General features: G+C 43.5%; 1 protein-coding gene across 3 annotated transcripts in view; it reads right to left on the minus strand.

Annotated features, from left to right (window-relative positions):
* Rprd2 (regulation of nuclear pre-mRNA domain containing 2) overlaps positions 1–25777 on the minus strand; it is a 51599-nt gene extending 25822 nt beyond the window's left edge. For all 3 annotated transcript variants that reach the window (XM_036190132.1, XM_036190131.1, XM_036190133.1), the window contains exons 1-2: positions 25029–25777; positions 740–869 (exon numbers count right to left, since the gene is read on the minus strand). In XM_036190132.1, the coding sequence (XP_036046025.1) occupies positions 740–869; positions 25029–25233 (335 nt within the window). In that variant the 5' untranslated portion in view covers positions 25234–25777. The remainder of the gene's footprint in view (positions 1–739; positions 870–25028) is intronic.
* Positions 25778–26658: the final 881 nt, after the last annotated feature.

Here is a 26658-nt window from a genome sequence, read left to right on the forward strand (position 1 = left end):
ATTTTAACCTCTTACTATATCCATCAAAAGACAAAATAGAACCATAACTTTTAAAGCACATTTATCAAAGTATATGTACTTTAAAGTGTAAGATTAAAAAACTGCCAGGCACTTTTTTGTTTGTTTGTTTGGTTGGTTTTTCCGAGACAGGGTTTCTCTGTAGCTTTGGAGCCTGTCCTGGACTAGCTCTGTAGACCAGGCTGGCCTCGAACTCACAGAGATCCACCTGCCTCTGCCTCCCGAGTGCTGGGATTACAGCGGTGCGCCATCACTGCCCGGCTTTTTGTTTGTTTGTTTTTTGAGACAGGGTTTCTCTGGGTAGCCCTGGGACTCACTCTGTAGACCAGGCTGACATCAAACTCACAGAGATCCTAACTAGAACAGACTATACTTCATTTCTTCTCATATTTTTATGTCAAAATTCTTTCATTACTTAAAAGTCTGTAAGCTGAAGAACACTAAAAATTAAACTATGAGTTCAGAGAGAGATGAAGAATTGAATCCCCCCCCCCCTTATTGTATGCTTTTTTGAGATAAGGTCTCATTGTATAGCTCTGATGGCCTCAAACTCACGAGACCCACCTGACTCTGCTCCCCAGGTGCCACTACTGGCCATGAACGAAATATTTTATTTGGATCTTGAAATATGCACAGCTATTCAAGTTCTAGCTAATGAATGGGAAAAGAAAAGAAAAATTTTCAATCTTCTTAAATCCCAGAGCAGTAAGGATTTACTTACTTCACCAGAGCGGCTGCTTCAGGAAGCACATCAGCAAATGATTCACGGAATATGATTGCATTTTTCCTTTTGCAATTCTGTATGACGTCGTTGGCAAGATAAAAGAGATTCAAACGGTGGGGATATGTAGCTGGAGATGAAAGACAATAAAAAAAGTTATCTTATACTTGGTGCAACTTGTTCCAAATATATTGTTTTCAAAGTCCTAATTTTTTTATTGCATTACTTTAAGCTTATGGGTGTTTTGTCTGCTTGTATGTACATCATATGCATGCAGTTTCATCATATGCAAGCAGTGTCCATGGAGACCAGGAGAGGGCATCAGAGCAGCCAGTGTTCCCAAACTCTGAGCATCTCTCCAGCCCCAGTTAAGCATTTTTATATGAACTAATTACATGAATGAAATAGTGAATAATAAACAATTAACTAATGGATTAATGTATTAAATGTACTAAAACCCTAACCATTTGAGGTTAAATTTATGTTCATGGTATTCTTCAAGTAGACCACCTCACTCTGTAGATGTCTGGCACTAAAGGAAAAAAAATCCTTTAGTGGCTTTAGACATGCTAAGACAAAATAAAATGGTTTCCCCAACTATGTGAAGACCACAAAAACAAAAACAAAAAAGCACTGAATAAAAAACTCAGTTTGTTACAAAAATATCAAGGCCATTATAAAAAGCGCAACACCTAACTCTAATCAGAAATCAATTGTATAAATAATGTTTAATAGTGCGTTATACACAGATTCCTAGATCAACCACTCCAAACACTACTCCCATAGTACCTAAGTCCAAGTTCTCTCACTTACTGGCTGAAGTTATTTCAATTATCTGTGTTACAGTGTTCTGGGGTAATTTGACTCCATATATGCATGAAGGTTAAGCTTTTCCAAGGCTCAACCTACCTAAGATTCACTGTTATGTGTGGGGCAATTCCAATATTCACACAGATGATCCGTGTTTCTACAGTTCCTCACTCTCAAATTCGGTTACTTCTGAGATCCCCTCCCCACTCTCCTGTGGATCAGGCTTTCTCACCTGCCACCATGCTCCCTGCCACAGCCATAAGCCTCTGACACTACAACAAGCCTTCAAATGCTTCAAGTTGCCTTGCTCACCGTGTCTCTTCACAGCAAACAAACAATGACTAAGACACAGGGTCTCACTATATGCGCCTGGGATTTGGTGGGTAGACCAGGCTGGCTTCAAGCTCTAGAGATCTGTCTGCCTCTACCTCCAGAGTTCATTCCTTTTTTGGAGGTAGTCTTGCAAAGCCCAAGCTGGCCACAAACCCCTGATCTCCTGACTCGGCCCCCCAAACACCAATGTTACGGGGGTGCTACCATGTTTTGCTGCACCTTTAACTCTCCTATTAGAGTCTACTTAAGAAAAAGTACACCAAGAAGGGGTTAAAGTCCTATGAGCTAAGCTTCCTTCCTCAACTGGGCCCTAGGGTTAACAATTCCTCCTCATGACCTTCAGCAGCACCTTCTCTCATCTGCTCTAAGAAGTATTTCACAATATACCATCCATGATACAGTACTCCAGCTCTCTCATTCTTGGGACATAAGCTTACATGCTATTTTATAAACAAAGTAGAAACCATTAAACAAGAATTATCTTCTGTTAAAACACTTGAAACAACCCCATCTCATTACCCAGAAGAATTCTGACACCCTTAGTGGAAGCCTGAAAGACATTGGACAACTAAACAGTTCAAAACAAAACAGAGACAGACCACCAGCAACAATAATCCCAACCACTAAATCAAAAAGCCAAACACCTAGCCAGGTGTGGGGGCACATTCCTGCTTCCCAGCCCTGAGGAGTGAGTGAACAAAGGCAGGAAGATTAAAACTGCAGGGTCAGCCTAGGGATACACAGCAAGTGTGAGGTTATCCTGGGGCATAGAGGACCCTGACTCAAAACAATAAAACTCATACTAATAACTGGAGAGTGTGGGTAAAGGTACACAGTAAAGTGTTTTTAAAATGTGAAACTTAAACTCTTGGATTACAGGTATGAGCTTGAATTTCAAACGTCAGAAGTAACTTCTTAATATGCTATATTGATTTGTTTTTCACCTGTCCTTCCTCCCCCAAACTGGACTAGAGGTATAGTTTAGCTCCATGGTCAAATACCTACACTAAGAGTGATGAGTAGGGCTGGAGAGATGGCTCAGAGGTTAAGAGCACTGACTGCTCTTCCAGAGGTCCTGAGTTCAATTCCCAGCACCCACATGGTGGCTCACAGCCATCTGTAATGAGATCTGGTGCCCTCTTCTGTACACAGAATGAATAAATAAATCCTTTAAAAAAAAAAAAAAAAAGTGATGAGTAGAGTTAGGTGGATCTCTGAGTTCAAGGCCAGCCTGGTCTACAGAGTGAGTTCCAGGACTGTTACACAGAGCAGCTCTGTCTAAAAACAAACAAAGTGATGAAAGCCAGGCATGGTGAGGAATGCCTTTAATCCCAGCACTCAGGAGGCAGAGGTGAATAGATCTCTGTGAGTTCAAGGGCAGCCAGGACTTAGAGAGATCTGTCTTTAAAGAAAACACCATGAGGGTTGGGGATTTAGCTCAGTGGTAGAGTGCTTGCCTAGCAAGAATAAGGCCGCAGAAAGAAAGAAAGAAAATACCATGATTACTAAGACTCAGGTTTGACCGGGAGCAAGGGTCTTGCCAGTTTTACTTACTGCTGGATTCTAACTAGTTTTCTCTATCTATTTTTGTTTGTCTATCATGCTTTCTGAGCCAGGGTCTTGCTAAATTAGCTCAGGCTGTCCTTTGAACCATTGATCTCTAAATGCTAAAATTATAGGGTCTTCTCCTACACCCATGTACTGTGGGAATGGGCTCAGGGTCTTGTTCTTGCTTGGTAAGCAATCTACCAGTTATACCTAGCCTAGCCCTTTCAATTTTTTTTTCCTTTTTTGTATCTTGAGACAGACTCTAAATTTGCCCTGGCTGTCCCTTGAATTTGGAATTGTCCTATTTCAGCCTCCAGAGTGTGCCACCATACTTCAGTTTCTATTTTTTAAATGGACAAATGAAGGAAAATGAGAAGAAAAATACAGAGAAAAGGACAATAAACAAAATGAGTAGCCTTAATTTATCTTGGTCAGTCACCCGCTAAGGCTTCTGGTAGCATAGGTTAGACAGGGCCGAGACCCTCTCTCTAAGGTAGGGAGGCTACAGCAGAAATGAATCTAGATACAAAGTCATTGCTGTCACATTAACCACTCAACACTAAAGCTAAGCACTCAAGCTTTTTAAATTTTTTTTTTTTAATCACTATGGAGACGTAGAAGGGTTAACAGAAAAATGAGGGTTATAGGTTTTGTTTGTTTGTTTAAGAGAGTCTTATATGGTCCAAGCTGGCCTCAATTAATTATGTACTTAAGGATAACCTTGAGCTGAACCTCCTGCCTCTCTACCTCCCTAATACTGGGATTACAGATGTCTACCACACTGCTCAGTTTTATGAGGTGCTGGGGATCAAATCCAGGGCTCTGTGAAACACCCTAAGCAAGCACTATCGAATTAGCTACATCCCCAACCATGGGTTTGCTGATTTAAATGTAGAAATATCAAAATAAAACTGTTAACCTGGTAGCAGAAAGACTGGGTAACTTTATTTATTTATTTATTTTGTTGTTGTTTTTGTTTTTTGAGACAGGGTTTCTCTGTGTAGCTTTGGAGCCTGTCCCGGATCTCGCTCTGTAGACCAGGCTGGCCTTGAACTCACAGAGATCCACCTGCCTCTGCCTCCCGAGTGCTGGGATTACAGGCGTGCGCCACTGCAAGACTGGGTAACTTTTAACAGGATAGTATTAATATTTTATGTCCACCTGTCAAACATGAATAGGAGCAGAACTGAGATGGCTCAGCAGCCAAGGACAACTGCCCCTCTTCTAGAAGACCACAGTTCATGAAAGCTTGTGACTATCAGATCTCTTACAGCCACACTTTGAATACTGCAGACACACGGTACATACATATTCAGACACTTATACAAACACAGAGAAACACTAATAAATGGAAAAACAAGTATCTTTACAAAGACAAGGAGACAGAACAACCAGAAAGTGCAATTTTTTCCTAAATTTGTTGTTACTATGCCAACAAATATTTAAGAAATTTACTGTTTACATGCTGAATGAATGAAATACTATCAATTACATTGTATATTCTCATATTTCTTTTTCTTTTCTTTTTTGTTTGTTTGTTTGTTTTTCGAGATAGGGTTTCTCTGTGTAGTTTGGCATCTTTCTTGGAACTTACTCTGTAGCCCAGGCCATCTCGAACTCACAGGCCTGGCTCTGCCTCCCAAGAGCTAGGATTAAAGGCGTGCACCACCACCGCCCAGCTTATTCTCATATTTCTTAGCAAGATTTTTATGAGAAAAAAAAATAAGCTGGGTGTGCTGGCACATGCCTTTAGACATAGTCCTTGGGAGACAGATTCAAGTGGATCTCTTGTGAGCTCAAGGCCAGCATGACTTACATAGTGAGTTCTAGGATAGCCAGAACTACACAGCAAGACCATGTCATGAAAATGAATGAATGAATGAATGAATGTTGTGGATACTGTAATTAGCTAACAATTTCAGACACTTTCAAGTCTAATCTCATATCTGTAGAACTAAGCCCTTAGTTGATTTTAATATGCATTGAAAAGGGGAACCATATCCAACCTAAAATTCAAAGTAGTCTAAATTTTTATAAGTCCAGGGGCCATCGAGATGGTTCATAGGGTAAAGATACTTGCTGCCAAGCCTGCGTACCAGAGTTCACTTGCTGGGGCCCACATGGTGGAAAGAGAAAACCTCCAAGTCATTCTCTGACCACCACAGGTCTGTCTGTCCATCTGTCTCTTTCTCTCTCTCATACACACACACACACACACACACACACACACACACACACACACACACACGAATGAATGAATGAATGAATGAATGAAAAACGAAAGAAAACAGCAGTCCAGGGACTAGAGAGATGACTTATGGGTAATAGTGCTTGCTGCACAAGCATGACATTCTGAGTTTGAATTCACAGTACCCATGTAAAAGTCAGAGATGGCTAGGCACGTCTGTGACCCACCCCAGTGATAAAGACAGATAGATCCCACACCTAGTAAGTACTAATCCTGCTCTTTTCCATTTAATGTCATGAACCATTCTACATATTAGCATTGTTTTTAGCTAGGGTATAAATTATTTGGAAACACAGTTTCTTTATCACCCCTCTACTTCTCACAGTGCTAAAACCACATTTTATCTTTTCTTTTCTCATCTTTTTTTTTTTTTTTAAGATTTATTTATTTATTATGTATACAGCACGTATGACCAGAAGAGGGCACCAGATCAGATTACAGATGGTTGTGAGCCACCATGTGGTTGCTGGGAATTGAACTCAGGTACTCTGGAAGAGCAGCTAGTGCTCTTACCCGCATGAGCCATCTCTCTAGCCTTTTTTTTTAAGCTGAGGATCGAACCCAGGGCCTTGCGCTTGCTAAGCAAGTGCTCTACCGCTGAGCTAAATCCCCAACGCCCTCTTTTCTTCTTTAAGGCAGAATCTCACTATGGAGTCCTGGCCAGCCTGACAGGTATTTGCCTGCTTCTGCCTCCCAGTGCTGGACTACACTTCCTCTTCTTGTCATCTTCAGTGAGTACTATTACCACTACTATGACATCAGTAAAAAGAAACACAATATGCCTGCTGTAGTAATCTCAATGGAATTGGCCCCATAATCTCATAGCAAGTGGACTATTAGGAGGTGTGGCTTTGTTGGTGTGGGTGTGGCCTTGTTGGAGGAAGTGTGTCACTGTGGGGGCGGGCTTTAGGTTTCCCATGCTCAGGATACCACCTAGTGTCAGTCGACTTCCTGTTGCCTGCAAGATGTCAGACTCTCAGCTACTCCTCCAGCACCACATCTGCCTGCACGTGCCATGCTCCCCACCATGATGGCAATGGACTGAACTTCTGAAACTGTGAGCCGTCCCAGTTAACTGTTTTATTCAGAAGAGTTGGCATGGTAATGGTGTCTTTTCACAGCAATAGAAACCCTAAGACAGCTACAAAAGAAGATAATCCATAAAGCATTTCCATTGTAGATTTAGAATACATCACTTCTCTTACAAACACCTTGTTAACTATACTCTTGTGGGCTTTTTTTTTTAAAAAATGTGTATGGGTGTTTTGCCTGCATGTATGTCTGTGTACCATGTGCATGCCCGGTGCCCTCAGAGGCCAAAGGAACTGTGTTAGACAGTTGTGAACCCTTATATGGGTACAGGAATTGAACCCAGGTCCTCTGGAAGAGCAGCCAATACTTTTAACCTCTGAGCACCTTTTAACCTGGTAACTGCACTCCTTCTGTTGTTTTGTTTTGTTTTTTTCCAAGACAGGGTTTCTCTGTATAGTTTTAGTGCCTGTCCTGGATCACTCTGTAGACCAGGCTGGCCTGGAACTCACAGAGATCCACCTGGCTCTGCTTCTAAGGAAATTACACAGAGAAACCCTTGTCTTGGATTAAAAAAAAAAAAGAAAGAAAGAAAGCAAGCGTGTGCCACCCACTGCCTGGGTCAACTGCACTTTTTTTTTTTTAAAGATTTTATTTATTTATTGTATATACAGTGTAATGTCTGCATGTATCCTTGCAAGCCAGAAGAGGGCGCCAGATCTCATTACAGACGGTTGTGAGCCACCATGTGGTTGCTCGGAATTGAACTCAGGACCTCTGGAAGAACAGCCAGTGTTCTTAACCTCTGAGCCATCTCTCCAGCCCTCAACGGCACTCTTAAAGCTTATACCTATCACAAGAATCTATCTCACTACATTTTAGTCCAGTTCTTGGGGATCTGATGTCCCATTCTGACCTCTGTGAGCACTAGGCACACATGCAGTACACAGACATACATGAAGGCAAAACACTCATACACATAAAATTAAATAAATCTTTTGAAAACAAAATAAATAAATAAAAAACAAATTCCCTTATCTTTTTTTTTTTTATTTCAGAGCTGAGGACCGAACCCAGGGCCTTGAGCTTGCTAGGCCAGCGCTCTACCACTGAGCTAAATCCCCAACCCCCCCTTATCTCTTAAGCCAAAGACCAGGTAGCCCTCTTGTCCAGCTGTGTGACCCTTCCAAACACTGCTCTCCTCATTAATACCAATAGGATACTAATAACAGTTACCCTTCTGTTCAAAGTAGTTGTCAAGATTATGTGGACAGAAACGTAAAATTTCAAGTTCAGCATCTAGTACATGACTGGTTAAGTATGAACTAACAGTACACAATTCTTTTCAGGCGCCCCACATCTAGTTCAAATCTGCTCTCATTATCTGTTCTTCCCAAATTCCCGGCCAAAGATACAGAGAACTGATCTTCCAAATGTTCCGCTAAACCACAGCCACAACATTCAACTGTCAAGCCTGTCAAGTTCTACTTTCTAAATACTTGTAGGATGTTTCTCCTTCTCTGTTTTAATTCAAACTTGGTCAGATTATGTGACAGCCTCCTAATATTTCTTCCACTCTATGTCACTATGTGCCTCTGGCTGGCCTTGAACTCACGATTGTTTTTAGAAGCTAATACCAGTTTCAGATATTGCAGTTTGTAGTCCTCTTTTAAGTAACAGAACACAGTATTTTTTCCTCCTTTTAGTTGAGACAGGGTCTATGTAGCCCAGGCTGGTCTTAAACTACGTAATTAAGGCTAGCCTTCCACTCCTGATCCTCCTGCCTCCATTCCCATGTGCTGAGCTACATAGACCAGGGGTACATTTGACTTCACAAAATACAAAATGTCACTGGTATAACAGAACAGTTTCACATCTTTCCTACTAAGCCACTGTCTAGCCCAGGCTGCCTGCAACTTGGGATATAACTTAGGCTGGCTCTGATCTTGCTTTGGCTGCCCTGGTGCTGGGATTACAAAGGCACACCAAGCTTCATTACTTTCCTGATTCTTTTTTTTAAATAGTGATTCACCAAGTAGCCTCAAACTCAGAAACCAACCTGCCTCTGCCACCACACCAAGCTTCTTCCTTTCTTTAATGCTGTCCATCCCTACATCTCACTTTCACCCTAAGTCCTAGCCTGGGTGCCACCCAGTCCCGGAAACTCCCCACTCACTTCTCTCCTGTGGTCACCTTTTCCACCCCTAAGTCAAGAGTGCTGGGCATGTATCTCAGTGGGAGAGTCTTTGCCCAGCTTTACAATGCCCTGGGTTTAACTCCCGCACCTCTGGCACATCTCACAAAATATGGACCTAAGGAGAAAGGATTACCTCGTGATTAGGGCAATTTTTCCTAAATTAGCCAAGAGAAAATTGGAAATTCAGCCTTCTTTTCTTTTCTTTTTGGAGACACAGGCTCATATAGCACAGGTTGGCCCAACTCACTATGAAGCCAGGAATGATCCTGAATTCTTCTGCCTCCACTTAAAGTTCAGCAGTTTTGAAGTGCTGACCAAACAAATGGTTCTGAGAGAACAGCTAACTTGGAAAGGTTCAATGTAACAGAGATACTGAAATCTAATGCATCCAAGAACAGCACACACAGTAACGACACAGGTGCTCCAGGCAAAGACCAAAGTCAGATGCAAGGCCTGCAGCAGCTAAGGATTGATCTTAAATGTAGTTCTTGCCATGCGGTGGTGGCGCACGCCTGTAATCCCAGCACTCGGGAGGCAGAGGCAAGTGGATCTCTGTGAGTTCGAGGCCAGCCTGGTCTACAGAGCTAGTCCAGGACAGGCTCCAAAGCTACACAGAGAAACCCTGTCTTGGGGGAAAAAAAAAAAAAAAATAGTAGTTCTTTTTTTTTAAATTATTTTTATTTTATGTGTATGGGTGTTTTACCTGTATGTATGTATGTATGTGTTACATGTGTGTGCAAGGTGCCCAAGGCCAGAAAAGGGTGTCAGATTCCCAGGACTGAAGTTACAGAGAGTTCTGAGGCAATGTGGATGCTGGGTCCTCTAGAGAGCAGCAAGTGCTCTTAACTGCTAAGCCACTACCCCAGTCCTAGCAGATAGTGATTTATATATGATAGTCCAAGTTTACTGTTATATTTTTTACAGACTCAGGTCTTTATTAGATGGCTAAGAATATGATCGTTTATGATATATTAAATATCTAGGCCTTGCTAGATCACTTTCAGCTTTAAGAATTCTAAAGGTTTTGAGTAAATCTGTAATCTCAGCCCTGATGCAGATCAGGGGGGATACTCTGAGTTCAAGACCAGCCTGGCCTACATAGTGAGATCCAGGATAGTCAAGGCGGCATTGTGAGACCCTTTCTCAACACACAAATCAAAGAGCTTAAGGATAGCCTTGGCTACATTAAGACTCTGACACACACACACACACACACACACACACACACACACACACAACTAAGCAACACTCTTTCACTCTGACTTGGTATTGTGCATACCTCTGGTCTTCTGACATACTCATAAGATACCTTCTTTCACCCTATTTCTGAAGCCCTACACACAGATACACAGTTACTTTCTGCTCTGCCATTAGAGGTATCTCAGAAATGTTTATGTAACCAAGTTTCCCAGCATACGTATTATGAAACAACAGTCACATGAAGAAGTGGATTTACCAGGCAGGTGGTACATACCTAGAATCCACTTAGGAAGTGAGACCCAAGCATCAGGAACTTGAGGCTATTCTTAACTATATCATGAGGGAGTCCGTGGTCAAGTAAGTATACAAAATGCCAAATATCCTAATCTCCAATCTTTGAGGAAGTTCAGGAAACATTTATCAATGGTAATTAAAGTTTCACAGCGTGAAAATAGGATTAATTGCAATTTGGTAGCACCTCACTTTAAACTTGTTTTTGAGACAACATTCTCAAAATCCTGGCTGTCCTGGAACTCACTCTGTAGACCAGGCTGGCCTCACACTCACAGAGATCCACCTTACTCAGTCTCCAAAGTGCTGGGATTAAAGGTGTGAGCCACCACCACCTGGCTAGCATCTCACTTTAAAAATAGCAGTCTTGGACTGGAGAGATGACTCAGGTTAAGAACACTGGCTGCTCTTCCAGAGGTCCTGAGTTCAATTCCCAGCAACTACATGGAGTCTCCCAACCATCTGTAATGAAATCTGCTGCCCTCTTCTGGCCTGCAGGCGTACATGCAGACAGAACACTGTATACATAATAATAATAAAAAAAAATCAATCTAAAAAGAAAAAAAACGGCATTCTTGGGCTATAGACTATATAGAAGCTGTAGAGGTGCTGGCCGTTCTTCCAGAGGATCCATGTTTGATTCCCAACTCTCTCTCTCTCTCTCTCTCTCTCTCTCTCTCTCACACACACACACACACACACACACACACACACAGAGTAACTCCAGTTCTTATAGGTCTGGTACCTTCTCCTGGTCTCCATAAACACTGCTCACACATGATGTACAGACATATGTGTAAGCAAAACACCTATACACATAAAATAAGGGTCAAAAGACATTTTTTAATTTAAAAAATGGCATTCTCAACATTACCATATTTTGGGAAATGTACAATCGTGAATCTCCAATGCTATTCTGTCACTATTTTGCTATATTCTATGCACACTTATTTGTTCACACATGTGCTGCAAACTGTAGTCTGAGAAACCTAAGATGATAGAAATAAATTATTTTATTGTATGCAACTCTAGAGACTGAGCCTAGGGTATGACATATGCTGAGCAGTTTGCCTGTGAGCCATCCCTAGTTCTAGATATTCATAACCTCGGTGATTCTATAATACATTTGTGTGAGAGTGCTCTACAAATGAGTTCCCAATGCTCTTCACTTTCCTCTATCAGGTTTTTACGTGCCCAGGCTAACCTTAAAACCCTTGTTTCAAACTGATCTGCCTCCCACTTCAACATTCTACATATGTGGAATTATGACATGTGGCGCCACAGGCGGATCATGTTTTCTAAAGATTTACTCAGCCAGGTGGTGGCGGTGCATGACTTTAATCGCAGCTCTGGGAGACAGAGGCAGGCAGATCTCTGTGAGCACAAGGCCACCCTGGTCTAGAGTGAGTTCCTGACAGCCAGGGCTACCTAGAGAAACCCTGTTTTGAAAACCAGGAAAAAGAGATGTATTCATTGTGTTTATGCATATGTATGTTTGCCTGTGCAGCTCTCTGGGACTGGAGTCACAGATGGTTGTGAGCTACCATGTGGGTGCTGGGAAATAAACCTGATCCTCTCCAAGAGCAGAAAGCACTCTCAACTGCTCTAGCTACCTACTACCAGGTTTGAAAAGTTATATTACAAACCAGGTGTGAGACTTGGGGCTGTAGCTCAGTGGCAGAGTACTGGCCTAGCATACACGGAGCCCTATATCCAACCCCCAGTACTGTCAAAAAAATAAATAAGTAAATGAATAAACAGGTGTGATAGTTTTTACCAGTAAACCCAGAACTAGGAAAATGAAGGAAGCTCAGAAGTTCAAGGTCATCCTCCTTAAATTCAAGGATAGTCTGGGCTACATAAAACACCTTCTAATCTCAGCACTTGGGAGGCAGAGGAAGGTTGATCTAAGTGACTTTGGGCCAGCTATACAGTGAAACTGTCAAAAACCAAAAGTGGGGGGGATTAAACAATAACAACCAAGAACCAGCAAGATGGCTCAGTGGGTAAAAGTACTCACATGCTAGGAAAAAACTAACTTCCATATGTCTTCTGACCTACACGCATGCACACACGCGCACACACTCTGTATCATTTATACACCAATAAATGAATAAAGGAAAAGAAAATAAACACAAAAACTAATACATTTAAAAAAATAAAATGTATTTTACCACGTATCAAGCTTTCTAAATGTCAAATAGTCTAGAAAGTATTTTAAAGATTTATTCATTTATTATGTATACAGAAGAGGGCGCCAGATCTCATTACAGATGATTGTGAGCCACCACGTGGGTGCTGGGAATTGAACTCAGGACCTCTAGGAAGAGCAGTCGGTGCTCTTAACCTCTGAGCCATCTCTCCAGCCCTACAAAGTATTTTATGTGAATTTCTCCATTTAGCGGGCTGTGGTGGCACACTTTGATTCCAGCACTCCAAGGGAGAGGCAGGCAAATTTCTGAGTTCAAGGCCAGAGAAAACTGTGTGTGTGTGTGTATGTGTGTGTGTGTGTGGGGGGGGTGTCTCCAATTCACTATAAAGTGAGTTTTACTGTTATTTCCATTTAAAAGCATTAAGAAGTTAACCACTGGGAGCTGGTGAAGTGGTTCCAAAGGAACCAGGTTCAAGACGTTTCTTTTCTTTCTTTTTCTTTTTTTGAGACAGGGCTTCTCTGAATTGCCTGGCTAGGACTCCAGTTCCAGCAGATTCAACGCTCTCCATGGCAATGTATCCACACTGTGCACACACAAAACACCCAGAAATATAAAATAAAAATAAACAGAACTTAAAACCATTAATCCCAGCAGAGGCAGGTGGATCTGAGTTGAGACCTGGTCTACAGAGTGAGATCCAGCACAGTGATGGTTACACAGAGAAACCTTGTCTTAAAAAACAAAAACAAACAAAAGTTAACTACTGACTACACCAATTCAAAGTTCATGTTCTCTACTAGCTAATTAATATACGGAGTATATATCTCCCTTATCTATAAACTAACACAACTGTTTATAACCTCTATAGTAGTCATTCTCAAAGTGAGAATTGGGATCAGTCTTAAAAATCCATTAATCAAATCCTTTCTATGCTGTATGTCGTCATCTGAGTGCTGAATATGTCATGGTAAAGCAAACAGCCTCTGCTGGGGACTACCTTTTTTTTTTTTTTTTTGCCAGAGCTGAGGACCAAACCCAGGGCCTAGCAAGCGCTCTACCACTGAACTAAATCCCCAACCCTGGGACTACCTTTTAACTGGGAGTTAGGAGTGCTATGCCTCAGTAAATATGCACATATAAGTAAATAAACTAGCATCTTTTTAAAAATATTTATTTATTATGTACACAGTGCACACTTATCCCTGTAGGCCAGAAGAGGGCACCAAATCTCATTACAGATGGTTGTGAGCCACCATGTGGTTGTTAGGAATTGAACTCAGGACCTTTGGAAGAGTAAGCAGTGCTCTTAACCTCTGAGCCATCTCTCTAGCCCCCATAAACTAGCATCTTATGAGAAGGCTATTAAGAAAATAAAACAAGGTTATATGATAAGAAGAGCAGGGAAAGTCTGGAAAGATGACTCAGCAGTTAGGAGCACTGGTTGCTCTTCCAGAGGACCCTTGTTCAATTCCCAGCATCCACATGGCAGCTCACATCTATATGTAACTCCAATTCCAGGGCTTCTGACACCCTCACACAGACATACATGCAGGCAAAACACATATGCACATAAAATAAATATAAATTACATATTAAAAAAAAAAAAAAAAGCCAGGTGGTGGAGGCTCATAACTTTGATCCCAGCACTCCGGAGGCAGGGGCAGACAGATCTCTGTGAAGCCAGCCTAGTCTACAGAGTGAGTTCTAGGACAGGTTCCAAAGCTACACAGAAACTCTTCTGTCTTGAAGCACAAATTTCAAAAAACTCAACTTAAATAGTTTGAAGATTTATTTTTCTGAGATAATATGCTTCTAATTTTAATAGTTTGTAAATAGTAATTCTATCAATGGCAGCATTTTATGCTCTTTGGCAAAAAAAAAAAAAAAAAAAAAAAAAAAAATTTGACAAACTTAAGATTTCACACGCATTAGCCGGGCGGTGGTGGCAATCGCCTGTAATCCCAGTACTTGGGAGGCAGAGGCAGGTGGAGCTCTATGAGTTCAAGGCCAGCCTGGTCTACAAGGTGAGTTACAGGACAGCCTCCAAAGCTACACAGAGAAACCCTGTCTCAAAAAAAAAAAAAAAAAAAAAAAAAATTTCACACATTAAAAAAAGAAAAACTAAATTTAGGAGATGGTTCAGTTGATAAAGTACTTCAATGAAGGGAGGCAGCTCGGCTCTCTAGGGCTCACTGGCAAGGCAATAAGTACCAGGCCAAAGTCAGTGAGTGATCCTGTCTTTAAAAAAAAAGGTGGGGCTGGAGAGATGGCTCATTGGTTAAGAGCACTGATTGCTCTTCTAGAGGTCCAGAGTTCAAATCCCAGCACCCACAAGGCAGCTCATAACTGTAATTCCAGTTCCAGGGGACCCAACACCCATGGCAAAATATCAATGGACATAAAACAAAAAAAATAGTTAAAAATTTTTTTAGGGCTGGAGAGATGGCTCAGCGGTAAGAGCACTGACTGCTCTTCCAGAGGTCCTGAGTTCAATTCCCAGCAACCACATGGTGGCTCACAACCATCTGTAATGAGGCCCTCTTCTGGCCTGCAGGGATACATGCAGACAGAACACTGTATACATAATAGATAGATAGATAGATAGATAGATAGATAGATAGATAGATAGGGGTTGGGGATTTAGCTCAATGGTAGAGCGCTTGCCTAGCAAGCACAAGGCCCTGGGTTCGGTCCTCAGCTCCGACAAAAATAAATAAAATAAAAAATAGATAGATAGATAGATAGATAGATAAATCTTTTTTTATTATTTTTAAAGGCTTTGGGGGGAGGGGGTCCTCATCAGTTAAGAGCACTGTTGCCCTTGCAGGGACTTGAGTTAGATTGTCAGCATCTACAAGGTGGTTCACAACCATGTGTGACTCCAGGTCAAGAGGTTCTGATGCCACCTTCTGACCTCTGTAGGCACGTCATGCACCTAGTACAGGTATGCATGGAGGCAAAGAACTCAAATATAAAAATTAAAAAAATACATCTTTAAAAAAAAAAAGAGGTGGAACACCAGCAAGGATGCTCTCTGAATGAAGGTGACCTGGTATACCCATTCATATGAACATGCACACACACAAGTTAGTTGAGCTGGATACAGTAGTGCACATCTGTAATCACAGCACTAGGGAAGCCAAAGCAGGGGAAACGCTAACAGTTTTTGACTAACATGGGCCACATACATAATTCCTTGTCTCAAAATCAAACAAACAAGGAAGCAGCGGCAGTTCACCCCACATCTTGCTAGGTCTTGTGTTCAATTCCTAGTGCCACAAAAATAAATTTATGTACACAAAAATAAAATAAAAAATAAAGAGGGAGCAAGGTGGCTCAACAGATGCCACTGGTGTTCTAACACCTGTACCTACGTGGTGTCAGAAGAGAGCCAAAATCCTGCAAATTATCCTCTAACCTCCACATAAATGCCATAGCATGAGTGCATGCATATGTGCAACACAATCAATCAGTCAGTCAGTGTGGGTGTGCTGTGTGCTGGCCCAGTCTAGTATATGTATTTCTCACCCTTCATCAATGAAGCTTCTTTCAGCAACAGACACCCACAACTGGTCAAAACACAGAAAATAAGGGGCTACAGGTTGCCTGCCCAACCAACACATCTACTACAAAGTTCCTACACAAGGTTCCAAGGAATATCATGAAAGAATGTAGAAAGATTTTGAGAGTCAAAAGCATAGGACACCTATTGCTATATAGTATCCCCTAGGGATGGCAGGGAAAATAAACCAGTAAGACCTCAAAAAAAAAAAAAAAAAAAAAAAAAAAAAAAAAAAGGTTGCCTGAACAAGATCAGCATAATGACAACACAGTTGATATGCTAACTTGGACAGCAAAATTTCCCTCTGACCCTAGATGGCGGTTATGGCTACTGAGACAAGAAAAATTAGTTTTCTCTATGGATGAGCTCCCAAATAGGATGTCCAGTTCCAAGTGATCAGCTCCAGACATGTACAGAGGAACAATAAATAGTAACTGAAGTCAGTAGGTGTATATAATATACATGTACACATGCACACACAAACACACACAACAACAATCAGAGACCAAGAATTTGGAGAGGGGAGTTTAGAGGGAAGGAAAAGAATAAAGGGTAGGAATGATACATGAAGTTCTCAAACAAAAAAAAAAAAAATCAGGGTCTGGCTGGAGTGGTGACTTTGAGATTTAGAACACTTATTCTTACAAAGAAACCAGGGTCAGTTCCCAGCACCCACATCATGTTCACAACCATCCTAATTACAGTAATCTGACACCCTCTCCTGACCTCCGCAGGTTCCAGTGACAGACCTGGTTAACAGACATACATGCAGGTCAAACACTCATACACATAAAATTAAGAGGAAAAAATGTAAGGGACGGTGGGCTAGTAAGAGGGCTCAGGGGCTAAGAGCACTGGCTGCTCTCCCGAAGGACCCAGCACCACATGGCAGCTCACAACTATCTTTAACTCCAGTTCTAGGGAATCCAACAGACACACATGCAGGCAAAACATGAATGCACATCAAAAATAAAAATAAGTCGCCAGTCGGTGGTGGCCTTTAACCCCAGCACTTGTGAGGCTGAGGCGGACAGCTCTCTTGAGTTTGAAGCCAGTCTGGTCTCCAGAGTGAGTGCTAGGACAGCCTGTTTCAAAATAAATAAATGAATAAAGAAAGAAATGAAAGTAAGTCATTAAAAAAGAATAAGGCATAAAATTTTAAGTATCTTTATCTTACCCTGAAAGTTTTACAATTCAAAGCAAAGAGAAACAGCTGTCTTTCTGAGGGGAGCAACTAGATTCTACTACTACTTTCTGTCTGTGTATTTCTCCTGTTCTCCAGTTAAAATCTGTGAGGGTGTTGGAATCTGTAATAAGACAAAACCCCAACTATTGTTCTTTTCTGACAACTGGATGAAAGTCAGTCTAGCTGATTGTGTAGTTGTTGGGTTGTTTTTACTATTATCTCTGAGATACTTATACAAATTAAACCTCACATGCACTTAGTTATCACCGTCAAACTGTTTCTGTGGGTTTTTTAAGATTTTTTTTTTTTAATTTATGTTTATGTGTGTGCTTGTGCAGGTTCATGTGCACCATGTGTGCAGTGTCTTTAGAGGCCAGGCCAGGGCTCTGGATCCCCAGGAACTGGAATTACAGATGGTTGTGAGCCACCATGTGGTGCTGAGAACTGAACTCAGGTCCTCTGCAAGAGCAGCCAGTGCTCTTAACCACTAAGCATTCAGTCCCATAGTTAAATGTTTACAGTAATTCCAAATAACCCACTGAACTTTTAGAAGTATTTCTGTTAAATAATAAACACTTGGGGAAGAATAACTAGTTGACAAAAGCCTCAGAGAAAAAGCAATTTGAATAAAGCCATTATGTATTAATTTGTAAATGGTAAGAATCACATCACCAAGAATAAATCAGTAAGCCAGGCATGGTGGCACAAGCCTTTAATCCCAGCGCAAGGGAGGCAGAGACAGGAGGAATCTGTGAGATCTAGGCCAGCCAGGGCTACACTGTCATTTTGCCCAGTGTAGTCACTGAGGAGGAGCAGCTGTTCCACAGCTTCAGTCTAAAGTTAGTGCCGCATTATCTGGCCCGTCTTCCCTTTGAATGTCTACATCTCCTCTTCTTGATGCCAATGTGTTAATAAGTTCACGGAGACACAGATAGTATTTTTCCATGTTTCTTGGCAATGTTTCAAAAACACAAAACATTTTTTTCTCTGTGCTTCAGAATGGACCTCAGTGCACGAGCACTCCACCACTGACTTTCATAGCCAGTCCCCGCCCAAGCATGAAACTTAATTATTATGTCTAGAATATATTAAACATGTTTTTGGTGTTGGTATGTAGCCATAGCTGGCTGCAAATTCACAGTCCTCATGTCTCAACTTCCCAGGTCCTATGGTGACATAAACAATGCACTGAACACACTAAAACAACCTCAAATAAGTGACTTCTACATCTGTGAATTACATATCAAGGTTTTTAGTTTTTTGTTTTGTTTTGTTTGGTTTGGTTTTTTTGGTTTTTTGAAACAGGGTTTCTCTGTAGCTTTGGAGGCTGTCCTGGAACTCGCTTTGTAGACCAGGCTGGCCTCGAACTCACAGAGATCCACCTGCCTCTGCCTCTCGAGTGCTGGGATTACAGGCGTGCACCACCACCGCCCGGCCATCTCAAGGTATTCTAAAAAGCAGACACCTAAAACTTTAACACATTCAAAACTAAATTTCTGATCTACCTTTCGAACCCGCCCACTTGCAAACTTCACCAGTAGTCACTAACTCTTCGTGGTCACTGAGGCAAAAATCAGTCATCCAGACTAGGCTTCTTGCCCCACATTGAATCCATCCAAACCCATCCAAGAGGACATGACGTATGAAACAGACTTCATGAAACCCATCACTACTTACAATGAATATACACCAATAAGACACAAGTAATAAGTAAATATTGTTGGCCATGTGTCATGATTCACACTCAGCTTTCAGGAAGCTGAGACAAGAAGACTAATGTAAGTTTGAGGCCAGCCTGGGCTACATGGTAAGTTCAGGACCAGCCTGGGCTATATAACAGTATTAATTCATATAAAGATCTGGTTGGATCTACCTGGAAAACACAAGATCACTTTTCATCAATTCTCACCACAAGTTGATCTACACCACTCACATTTTACAACATATTACACTAGTCAGCTAACTCACTGCTGTCCTTGTTTCTGCAGCAACCAGAAGAACCTTTAAAAACAACAACAGGGTTGGGGATTTAGCTCAGTGGTAGAGCACTTGCCTAGCAAGCACAAGGCCCTGGGTTGTCCTCAGCTCCAGAAAATAAAATAATTAAAACACACACACACACACACACACACACACACACACACACAAAAAAAAAAAAAACCCTTAATGAGGGATTGGAGAGATGGCTCAGTGGTTAAGACTGCTTGATGCTCTTCCAGGACCTGAGTTCAGATCCCAACGCCCATGTCACATGGTAGCTCACAACCTAAAACTATAGCTCTGATGGATCTGATATTTTCCTTTGGCTTCCATGGGTACATTCATGCACAGGCACACTAAGACACACTCATACTCATATATATAAAATAAACCTTTTTATTGTTTTTGTCTTTCGAGACAGGGTTCCTCTGTGTAGCTTTGCGCCTTTCCTGGAACCCACTCTGTAGCCCAGGCTGGCCTCACAGAAATGCACCTGGCTCTGCCTCCCAAGTGCTGGGATAAGAGGCATGCGCCACCACCTCCCAGCATAAACCTTTTTTTTTTTTTTAAATTGATCTATTTATTGTCCCTGTACCCTCTCTCCCATCATAAACTCTGCATTATTGGCTAATAAAGCTCCATCTTAACTGTTTTCCAGCCACAGATGTTTTCGTATTGTTCCTTTAATTCACAAGCTATACTCTAGCCTCAGGAAGGTAGTGCTTTTCTGGTCTTTTTTGGCTTTTAACATTTTTAACAGACTCTTTTTTTTTTTTTTAAGATTTATTTATTATGTATATAGTATTCTACCTGCATGTATGCCTGCATACCAGAAGAGGGCACCAGATCTCATTACAGATGTTTGGGAGCCACCATGTGGTTGCTGGGAATTGAACTCAGGACCTCTGGAAGAGCAGCCAGTGTTCTTAACCTGAGTCATCTCTCCAGTCCAAGAATGCTATTTTTAAAGTGAGATGCTAGCCAGGTGGTGGTGGCTCACACCTTTAATCCCAGCACTTTGGAGACTGAGTAAGGTGGATCTCTGTGAGTGTGAGGCCAGCCTGGTCTACAGAGTGAGTTCCAGGACAGCCAGGACTGTTAAACAGAGAATGTTGTCTCAAAAAACAAGTTTAAAGTAAACTTGTATAATTATTATCTATCAATTAAAAATAAAAATTGAAGGGCTAGAGAGATGGCTCAGAGGTTACGAGCACTGACTGCTCTTCCAGAGGTCCTGAGTTCAATTCCCAGCAACCACATGGTAGCTCACAACCACCTGTAATGAGATCTGGCGCCCTCTTCTGTATACATAGTAAATAAATAAATCTTTAAAAAATAAATAAATAAATAGAGCCAGATGGTATAATAAAGCTAGAAATTATACCTAGAAATTTCAAGGTATAGCTGAATCTCTATAATATTTTCTTGCAGCCCGCAAGAGCATACACCTTTAATCCCAGCACTTGTGAGGCAGAGGCAGGCAGATCTCTGTGAGTTCCAGGCCAGCCTGGTCTACAGAGCTAGTCCAGGATAGGCTCCAAAGCTAGAGAAACCCTGCCTCGAAGAACCAAAAAAAAAAAAAAAAAAAAAAAAAGGTGCATACTGCTGTTACAGAGGATCTGAGTTCAGTTCCCAGTACCCACATCAGCTACTGACAACTCCAGCTCCAGGGGATCCAATTCACATATCCCTAGACAGACACATACGTAGAATTAAAAATAAATATTTTTTTAAAAAAGGTAAAATAGAGGTTTTAGGCAACAATGTTTCACTTTTGTCCCACTGATTGTTCAGAACGTCCTCAAATCCACTAAGAGGCTGATCCAATCCTCTCCCCTCACTGGGTGACCCCACCTCTGGACTCCAAGTCCTGTACCACAGGACTCTGCACTCTGTCCCGTACTTCTCCTGGATGCTCAGGGTATCAAGAGTAAACAATTCATGTTTCTGGAGGTTAATTCTACACTAAGATACATGTATTATCTCCTTAAACCCAGGCCACAGATTCTGAGAGTATAGTGCTCCCTGTAGATAAGAGACAAAGCCCACAGCTTAAGTACTTTGCAGGTGCATCTCCCAAGATGAAGCACTGGAGAAGATCCAAACCTAGCTCTAATTCTAAGTCTGGGTTTTTCTACCTTTCTATACTAACTTTTGTTTTACACTAAAAATGGGAGAGAAAAATGAACTATAGAAATGATAACCTCGGGTTGGGGATTTAGCTCAGTGGTAGAGCGCTTGCCTAGCAAGCACAAGGCCCTGGGTTCGATCCTCAGCTCAAAAAAAAAAAAAAGAGAAATGATGACCTCATTAAAGTGCACATCAAGTCCATATAAGAGCCACATCCTGAACCAGCAATCCAGCCATCCTTATAGTTTAATAAATTATAAATACTTTCAAAAACAGGAATTAAAAAAAAATTGTTCAAGTTTTTGGGGGTGGGGTTGGAGTTTTTGGGGGGAGTAGCTCAGGTTGGCCTCAAGCTTGTAATCCTCTTGCTTCAGAATCCCAAGTGCCAGGACTGCAGGCATGTGCAACCAGGCTAGGAGCAAGTATTTTATTAGCCACTTTGCAATATTATTTTGGCAAATATTTACTGATCTATATCAAGTGCTTGGGAATATAGAGACAAACCAGACACAGCCCTGACATTTGAGAAAAACAGGCAATAGAGATATAACAAATGCAGTAATTTAGCATGCAGAAAATAAAATGATATGCCTGCCAGGTGTGGTGCACGCCTTTAATACTAGCATTCAAGAAGCAGAGGCAGGCGGATCACAAAGTCAGCCTGGTAGACACAGCAAGCCCAGGCCAGCCAGGGCTATATGCAGTGAGACTCTGTCTTAAAAAAAAAAAAAAAAAAAAAACAGACAAGGAAGAGGAGGAGGAAGAAAAAGGAAGGAAGGAAGAGAAAAAGGAAAAGGAAAGAGGTGATAGCCTTCCTGAAGAGGATATATTTGAGATGAAATCCACATGAGAAAGTGGCAGGATCTGAAGAAGCCTGAGAAGCAGGCAGTACAGGTGATACAGGCTCTTGGAGGGACCACAGTACAAAAAAATTAACTTAACTCTGCTGCAATAGTATATCAATGGAAGGTTAAAAAGTAGAGGCATGAGCTGGGCATGGTAGCCCATACATTTAATCCAGCACTCGGAGGCAGAGGCAGGTGGATCTCTGAGTTCAAGGCCAGCCTGGGCTACTGAGTGAGTTCCAGGAAAGGCGCAAAGCTACACAGAGAAACCCTGTCTCGAAAAACAAGAGTAGAGGCATAATATCTGTTCATATCATAGGAAGATCAGTCAGAAAATAAAGATGGTGGTGAATAGCCACAAAACCAGCAACAAGGAGGCTGAGAGAGGATGCTGCTGCAGGCTCAGACCAATGTGGGCTCTATGTTGAATACCAAACCAGCAGGGAAACTCAGAGAGAAGAAGATGAATGTTATAGGCAGGCCTAGAGGAAATCAATGGAGCCTGCCTATGGAATCCATCTTCAGGAAGCATGCTTGTGCATTAACTTTTCTCTACAATGCATAAAGTCTGTATTGTTACTACACATCGTAAGATTAGGATACAGTGAAAACACCTCTGAGGACTTGAGCTATATATAAGGAGTCCAGTGGAAGTACTTGCACAGAACTCAGGAGGCCCTGAGTTAGATGCATCATAAAATGAAGAAAGAAAACAGGTCTTGAATATCCAGCAAAGTCACTTAAATTGAACTGAGGTCTAAATGACTAAATACTGCATGTCAGAAGAAAAAAGGGAGAGGCAAAAGTGGCTTCAGGAAAACACAGAGATTGAGAATGCTGGTATCTACCTCACAATTTTGCCTAAGCAAACTTAGCAACCAAACTCTGTCAAGATCTACGAAAAAACCATAGGCCTAAGACACCAACTACTTGTGTCGTGTGTAAACACCAATGTCCACAAATGATTCTTAGCTACTTTAGAAAGCTAAATTCCCCTCTGCTATGACACAGATAGCAGGTTTTGCAGAGTGCACTTCTTAGATCAAACACTGCCCTCCTGCTCTTAGCTCCATCAGAGGAAGCAAGCTCAGACACAAAACAGCAGCAGGCAGGAGAAATCCTGGTCTCACTGCTGACTAGGAAAAACAGTATTAACTGTCACTTGTGGTCCCAAAAAGCAGAGACAGGAACCAGCTTATTCTGGAAAAAATGTAACCACAGAGTTAAAACACCAAAGACCAACAGCAGGGAATGTAAAACCCTTCCCAGCTTAAACCAGGGTGGAAGATGTTCTCCACACATTAGCACTGTTGACTGGCATGACATACCAAATACAGCAAACCACTGTTTCAGAGTTAATGACAGAGTCAATCTTCACTACATCATTCTACTGAGTAACCTTTCTGAGCCCTAGTCTCCTCATTTGTAATTCCGTAGGTTATAAAGTATATTATGGGGTTGGAGATTTAGCTCAGTGGTAGAGTGCTTGCCTAGCAAGCGCAAGGCCCTGGGTTCAGTCCTCAGCTCTGGAAAAATAAATAAATAAATAAATGAAGTATATTATAAGGCTTAAGGAAATGGCTGGCATGTGGCAGATACTTAATGTTAGTCTTTGAAGGTGATAGCATATTTGATATTGCAAATTCTAATTTTATCTCTTGGCAAGAAATAAATGAAAGATCTGGTAATAGTAAACGGATTACCTAAGCCAGTCTTTTTCTTGAACATCCTTCTCAGCACTGTTACTTCAAAGAACCAGAGAACAACTGTCCCATCAATAACTTTAAATACAAAAGGTTTCAAGTTTGGGGCCTTTAATTTTGAAGTTTTATCCATCTGTTCACGAACAAGTAAACTAAAAAATATTACAGAAGCAAAGACAGCCGTACAATAAGGAAACTGTTAAATGGGTAGCACTGGCAAGAGGCTATAAGGACAGAAAGCAAACTAAAACCCAGATAAATATGCATGGAGTTGGGATTAAGGCTGCTTGGAGCTCAAAATGTAGCCCAAGCTGACCTCAAACTTACGGCAATCCTCCTGCCTCAGCCTCCAGAATGGCCTGAGCCACCACGCCCAGTCTAACGAGCCATAGACCCCTTTTCTACATTAAAAGCAGGGATGCTGGGAGAGCCCCTCACGTTGAAGGCAAAATATATACGGGGAAAGTATTACAGGCTAAAAATAAATCATACGAAGAAACCTACACTTCTGACGGCCTGAGCGAACAAACCTCAATTCTATGAAACGTACTCAGGCGCTGGAGAGGGGCCGGACACATCCTAGGCTTGGCTCCAAAGAAGACCGCGACTGCACTTTCCCAGTGGAGGCAACCGCGCCAGCGCCCCAAGTCTACACACAGGTACCCAGAAAACAGGTGGCCGCTCCCAGCTCGGGCTCGGCTCGCTCCCGTCGCTTCCCCGGCGCCCTCCCGACCGCACACGCCGAGTTCCCCCGCGGGCATCGGGGAGGCCCGTCTCCACACCCGGCGGCGCAGGACCCCGGCAAGCGGACGGCGGACGGCGGGGCTCGGCTCCGGGACGCCCCGCACCCGCACCCGCACCCGCAGGCCTCTCCCAAACAAACGGACGCTCCGCCCGCCGGGAAGGCAGCCGCGGACACCGCCGTGGGTCTAGGCCCAACGGCCCAAGGTCACGCCGAAGCCGGCGCTAGCTAGCCCAGGCCGAGAGCCCGCGGCGGACCGCGGCGGCCCTGCCCGGGAATGCAGCCCTCCACCTCCCTGCCCGGGATCCCCGGCCCGGCGCCCGCACACTCACATCTCCGGAGCCACTTCATCCAATGGTAGACGATGGTGCTGTGGTGTTTCTTGTTCTCTATACACCAGGACGACAAGCCTTGAATGGATTCCATGGTGTTGGTCACCGACTGGAACTTGCGGTCCAACGAGGACTCCAGGGCCCCCGCGGACGAGGCCGACGAGGAGGAGGCCTTACTGCTGCCTCCGCCGCCGCCGGCCGCCATCTTCCCGGTTTGCACAAGCGCCGCTGCTCCTCCGGCGGCGGCGGAGGGCGGCGGGCGGCGGGCCGGCGGGCGGGCGAGCGGGCGGGCGGCGGGAGCGGGCAAAACAATCACTGCGAGTGCGTGGAAGCAGCCGGAGGGGAGGGAGGCCGGGGGTGGGGACGGTGCACGCGCCGGGCGCTCCGGAGGGAGGGAGGGAGGGAGGGAGGGAGGGAGGGAGGCGGGCTGCCCGGCACGCCGGCGGCTCCCACACGCTCCGAGCAGGGGCTGCGGGCGTCGAAGGGCTGTCAGGACGGCCCGAGGGTCGTGTGTCAAAACCAGCGGTCGGGAGGGACCGGCGCAGAGAGCGGGGCCTGCGGCGCCTTTCACAAGGCCCCAGCGCCGACACTAAAGGTCTCCCGAGGCCCTGCCCTCATCCCGCCGGCCAAACTCCGGGGAGCCGGGGAGGCGCTCGTATCGGCAACGTAATACTACCAGACTGTCCCTTCGGTTGCAGAAAGCTTTTCCTTTAGAGTCTCTACCACAGAGGAGGCCCAAAGCTCCCTAGTCACAATTTTTCTTTTTTTTCTTTTTTTTTTTTCTTTTTTTGCAACGCAATAGCAGCCAGGGACCAGCAGAGGCAACGCGCACGCGCGCGGCAGCCCCGCCCCTCCGCTTCCTCCCCAGCCTTGAGGGCGGAGGGAGGCGTGATGGCACGGCAATCTGACCAATCAAGGCAAGGGTCCGGGAAGCGCGCGCAAGAGGCGGCCCGCCCGCAACGCCGAGGAGGCGCGGCGTTTACTGGGGCGCCTGCGCGGCAGGCCTGCGCGGAGCGGGTTGGGAGGAAAACCCGGGAGGCCGGGATGAGGGAGCTGGGGAGTCTAGGTTGGGGAGCGGCCCGGGGGTGGTGCTGCGCCCCCCGCCTTTCGCTCCATAGCGAGGATGCTCACTTGGAGCCTCTCCCCGCGCGAGGCTGGGGAATTGCCGCCGTTGTGTGGCCACCGTTTCTGGCAGCGTCCGCTGCTACCACCCCTCCGTCAAGCGGGGATGTACACGCGACAAAATGGCTGGCACCCATCGTGCGGCGTGGTAGGAAGTGCGCATGCGTCAGGTGCAGTTAGCCGTTCTCCGCGCAGACTCCTGGAGAGAACGGTGTCGCACACCCGACCCGGGTGGCCGGCCGCATTCTAGAAAGGGGATAAGGAAAAGTAAACGAAGTTTCTCTGTAAAGTTTTGGAGGCGAGGAAATAGTTGACAAGACGTGGCTTCCATGGTCGGCTATGACACGCTCACAATGGCGGGACGCGCTATGGTTTACAAGTCTTAAGGATCGCGCTTATTGGCATAGACTCGGAGTAACCCTTACATCTCATCTGCCTAATGCTAATCTTTTGGGGAGGTTTGGAAGCTCCTGTATTCCTACTAAATAGGGCACTTTCATTTTAATTC

This window comes from Onychomys torridus, chromosome 6 (genome assembly GCF_903995425.1).
Source record: "Onychomys torridus chromosome 6, mOncTor1.1, whole genome shotgun sequence".
Taxonomy (NCBI): Eukaryota; Metazoa; Chordata; class Mammalia; order Rodentia; family Cricetidae; genus Onychomys; species Onychomys torridus.